This window comes from Arachis ipaensis, chromosome B10, assembly GCF_000816755.2.
Source record: "Arachis ipaensis cultivar K30076 chromosome B10, Araip1.1, whole genome shotgun sequence".
NCBI classification, from domain to species: domain Eukaryota; kingdom Viridiplantae; phylum Streptophyta; class Magnoliopsida; order Fabales; family Fabaceae; genus Arachis; species Arachis ipaensis.
This window is the reverse complement of record NC_029794.2, coordinates 98,127,575-98,132,637: the sequence shown is the minus strand read 5'-3', so window position 1 is coordinate 98,132,637 and position 5,063 is coordinate 98,127,575. Positions and strand designations below refer to the sequence as shown.

The 5,063-nt window shown below is 33.4% G+C and overlaps 1 protein-coding gene across 1 annotated transcript; it reads right to left on the bottom strand.

The window, feature by feature from the left end:
- On the bottom strand, positions 2,002-3,906 carry LOC107623419 (expansin-A8). The gene is made up of 3 exons (XM_016325667.2): positions 3,642-3,906; positions 2,917-3,229; positions 2,002-2,703 (listed from the first exon to the last, which is right to left on the bottom strand). Exons 1-3 carry the CDS (start codon positions 3,784-3,786, stop codon positions 2,400-2,402), a joined length of 762 nt encoding a protein of 253 aa, XP_016181153.1. The 5' UTR covers positions 3,787-3,906; the 3' UTR covers positions 2,002-2,399.

Genomic DNA, 5,063 nt, shown 5'->3' with positions numbered 1-5,063 from the left:
CACTAAAGGAATATTGAATAATGTATTACCTAATCGAAAAAATGTCCTAAACCCAAATAAATAATCTTACAAGCTCAAAAAAAAAATCCGACCTAAATCTAAATGGACCTAACATGGAACACTAATAAAAAACAACTTTAATGTAAAACATATCACAATCCTAAATCACTATTATTACTAACACTTTGGAGTTAAATTAAATTCTAACTAAACTAATTTTCACTACTAATTAATCTAACATTTATAACTTACAAATTTTAACAGAGCCTATAGTTACTATTCTAACTAACAGTTATTTATAATCACTACTATAAGAAGAATTTGTAATTTTAAAATTCTAACAAACTACTAAATCACTACTCTAACCACCATTTGTAGTTTAAAAATTCTAATTTCTATCTAACGTTTATAAACAAATACTCTAAGCGGCTTAATATTACTAACATTACTAATCTATCTTGAAAAATAAATTTCATTCACTAACCTATTCATTGATGTCACTAGTAATATTATGGATAACTCCGTCCAATCGATAGATACGATTGGGGTCGTCCTTCATGTCTACAGTTTTGAATCTTATGGTGTTGTTGCCTAACTTTTCTCTCTAGGGTGCATTTAGAAGGTGGGAAGATTGTAAATTGTAATTCGAAATAACTGAATTTGAATTCTATATATAGGTGTAATGTTAGTAAATCGAATCTAATACATTTGATTTAGCTATGCTCTACAATGCCTATAAATCGAAGTTATTCGATTCGATTTATTAGAGGATGTAAATCGAAACCACTTGTTTCGATTTACTATGGGTATAAATCGAAGCCTATCATTTTGATTTACTATAGACATAAATTGAAGTCTATTGTTTTAATTTACTATGTGCTAATCATTTTAATATTTTTTAACATGTTAAATCGACATTATGTATTTTAATTTAAAATTTTTTTTACTAATTTAAATCTTATGATTCGATTTATCTTTAGAATGTATAAATGGAATCTAATAACTTCGATTTATATATAAACACAAACAAAACAACCATGTAATATTATTATATTTAAGACAATACGTAATGTTGATTTTTATTTGGTTTGTTATGTGCTTTACCCTAAAACTTGTGATTGATTATACCAAAATTCAAAACAATGTGATTCAACTATGTGAAAAAGAGAAAGGATCCGGACTTTTAAGTTTAAGGCTTTTAAGCTAAACATTAGAAAATGTTAATGATTGGGGAGGATTTGTTTAGATGAAGTCATAATATCAAACTTGTCATTATTAAACAAACAGAAATAATATTTCTTAAGCTCTACGTGGTTTCTCTTTCTCCTACTAAAAAGAAAATATCAAACCCAATCATTGGTTTTAGTTATCTACTCTAAGTGATTGGATATCCTATATCTTTTATACAACATCTGATTTTTGAATCCGTGGTTTTACTACAAAGCATCTCCAAAGTCCAAACGCTGAAATCGTATCAAGTTTGGACCTAGAAATGGGTCACGTTGTGAAGTTAAGTAGGTACTTAATATTTTATGTTTTTCTAACTCGTAATTTAATCATTCAGCGACTATCTTTTCTCACAGAATCTTGTGCTAGTAGGTTTCACATGGCATGAATGTATTTGGTGGAAGGTAGTTATCGCAAAATAACGACCGACAGATTCACAAAATTAAAATGAAATTACTCTACTTGATAATTGGGATTTGGGAAGAAAGATTTTATAGAAGCCATATGAAATCGATGCATTTCTACTCTTGATAGTTTCCATTTATAGTCCAAGTCAAACATATGCCACCGGAAATTGCTCTGTTTCTTGGAATTCTTCAAGTTTAATGCTACTTTATCTCCGTTCCCTTTTTAATGTTATAGGAAAAAAAAATAAGATGGTCAACTAGTACTTTAAAATGTTATGTGTTGGATTGAGGATTTAATTTGTAATAAGATTCTAATTTATAAATTTACTGTAGTATGCAACAATTAAACAGTAAAATGGGACAAGACTTGCAAATCAAAAAGCAGCATGATATTGAATCAAATCGCCCCCAACTTAGTTTTTCTACCATTTGGGGATCAAATATACAAAGCTATTGAGAATTTGGGATCACCATCACCTATAACATAACAACTAGGAGATGATGATCAATGACAATGAGATATTAATCATATATCCCGTGACACAAAAACAACTATATATTATATATATTTAGGCCTAGCGGGTGCCATATAGCCACCACAGCATAAAGACCATGTTGGCCTTTTTACTTTTTAACTTTTAACTCCTCCCTCCTAATTCTACCTCTCCTTTTCTTTTAACTCCCACACTCTCCCAACTCCAACAAGCAAAAAGCAAATGGCAATACTATATTACATGCACAAACAAAGTTTGAATTGGGGGGTTTCTAAAACTGTGACCCCTCAAATGTTTGTCCAAATTGCCAATTGGAAGGAGCAACATTGTAGCTAGTGACTGTTCTGCCATCACTGGCTGTGACTTGGAAGGAGAGGCTCTGGCCATTGAGGTATGAGTTGCTCTGCCAGTTCTGGCCCCAGTTCCTTGACATGGTTTGCCACCCTGTCTTCGAGCCCTTGATAGACACCGAGTGAATGTCTCCGGCTCCGCCCACATTTGTGATCAGAACCAGGTTGAAGTATGAGTGTCCATTCACTGTAAACCTTATTCCTCCTTTCTTGACACAGGGGACTCTGTTTCACACACAAAAAAAAAGTCAATGCATGATTCTAGTCAACACTTAGAGCTAAAAGAGCCTAGAAAAAAGTTACAAGTCCCACATTGGTTAGTTAAGCAAATCCAATGTGGTATTTATGATGAAGCTATTATTTTTATAGGATTTACTCATTGGATAAAATAATTAAAAGTTTTTGTATTTCTGTCGAGAGACCGTTATCGGAATTTACCTCCTGAAAGAAACGGGGACAATTCCGGCTCTGTATTGAGCAATTTGAAGGAAAGCAGGCTCAGCAAGATCAAAGTGTTGGAGGGGAGGGTTGCACCAGCCACCATTGTCATTAGACAAGGCAAAGTTAGGTGGGCAGAAGTTCGTGGCGGTGACCGTGATGGCGCCGGGGAGGCACCATTTGGGGTCACCGTTACACCTCATCTCATAGCAAGACCCGCAGCTCAAGCCATTGTTGAATAGAGCAGTGCTGAGTGCTGCAGTGTTAGTCCCATATCCTTGGCTATACAAGTTTCCATAGCCACAAGCACCACCTGCAATCATTAACTCTCGTTAGAAGAAAGTCTAAGATAGTAAATAATGCTTGATTCAAACCCTTAAAAGGCACCACCTTGGGACCCCATATGTCCAAATAAAAAGGCTAGGCACAATAATAAGTGTATGCAAAAAAAAAAAAAAATCATAGTGTTGTTTAATTTATTTTTAATGTGTAAGTTGTATTTTAAATATATTATGTACAAATAACTGATATAGTGATTGATTTTGTTACGTATATTTAATATGGTTGTTATAGTATTTTTTCAACAATAATTACCAATTTAGATGAAACTAGGCATTAAAGAATTAATATATTTAAATAGTATATTGATGTACTAATCTTTTTTAAACATATTGTTATTTTAAAACCATAGTGTGATTATCTAGAGTAACACTTAATGAACATACCCATTGTGCCGGATGCATCTCCACCACCATAAAATGTGGCATGGCCACCTTGCCATCCTCCACCATAGTCAGCAAATGTGCCTCTAAGGCATAGATTGAGAGCAATGAAGAGAAGGGAGATGGCAGAGGCTGCTATAATTGCCATTGTTGTGTGGTGCTAGCTACTAGAAAGCTAAGGGGATCTAGGATATGAGAGTGAGAGAAAGAGAGAGAGATGCTTTATTTGTTGCTTGTTGCTTAATGCTTAGCAAAAGGGTTTGGCTTGGTATTTATATAGGAAAAACTTAGCATAAGGTTAAGGGCATTAGGGACTATGTATGTGGGGTTATATGGGGTTGGAAAAGACAAGTTATGAGCCAAGAAAGGGTTTCAATCGCTCGCTCTCACTCGCTCTCTCATTCACATATTCATCACATCGTCGAGAGTTGCAAGAATCAAGGCGCACATGCACATGTTTCGGTTATTACACTACCAACTGCTTAATCTACGGCCCCACATGGCACATGCATTTCCCCTCTTGTTTTTTCTTTTCTCATATTCTTAATTAACTAATATATATGCTTATGTATGAAACCAGTACTAATATAGTAATATGGTTTTTCTTTAATCAATTTAGATTTGTTTAATGGTTACTTCAATTATTTTTTTAAACAAGTATTTTGAAGTTTGAATTTTTTTTTTTTTGGATATACAATAATTTATTAGTCAACAATAAGCCTTTAAATAGAATCATAATTTTTAGAAAATTAGTCTATAGTCAGTCGAAGTGGGAGATACTATAAACAATAAAGAAAAATTAGAATTTTTTTTCTTTCTTAGAATATAGAAGTCCCTTAAATCACGGTGCATAAGAAAGCCACTAATTTTGGGTTATCTAACCTCTAAGATACGTCCAACTTAGTGTGCTGTTGAGGGCAGCACCAAACGGGGTAGAAAATTTAATGCCATATGCGAAGGTATCCTAATTCCTACATAGCCTATTTTCCACAGTTTCATACTTGCTACACTCGTCAATGAAATTAAACCATTATTCTTCATTCAAATTATTAAGGGCAACCAAAACCTCAATTTGACTAATAATAAACTGGTATGTATAGTGGTAGTAACTTTATTATTTGAATGCGTTGCTGCTACAAGAGTACCCTCTTTATTATTTGAAGAGTTGCATTAAATTACCAGTGTGTGCAATTGTTCATGGTTCTGTCTTCTTATGCATGAAAAAGGACAAAAGAGTTCGAAGAAAATTCGTATTAATGTTGCAGAGGATCTGAGAAATTAGCCGACATGAAGAGAAGGAATCCACAGAAACCAATAACTCGAGTATTTTGGTTACACGTGTGCCATGCTCAACTAAAGAGGCTTTCATTAAAGTAGAGTAACCTATTAAAAAATGCTTCAAAATTATCAGATTTCTAATACGTT

Excerpts from the sequence above, each read along its gene's own strand:
- LOC107623419 (XM_016325667.2), bottom strand. The coding sequence starts at position 3,786 with ATGGCAATTATAGCAGCCTCTGCCATCTCCCTTCTCTTCATTGCTCTC. Across the intron at positions 3,230-3,641 it reads AGATGCATCCGGCACAATGG|GTGGTGCTTGTGGCTATGGA; the intron begins GTATGTTCATTA and ends TAATGATTGCAG. Across the intron at positions 2,704-2,916 it reads GTCCCCGTTTCTTTCAGGAG|AGTCCCCTGTGTCAAGAAAG; the intron begins GTAAATTCCGAT and ends TGTGTGAAACAG.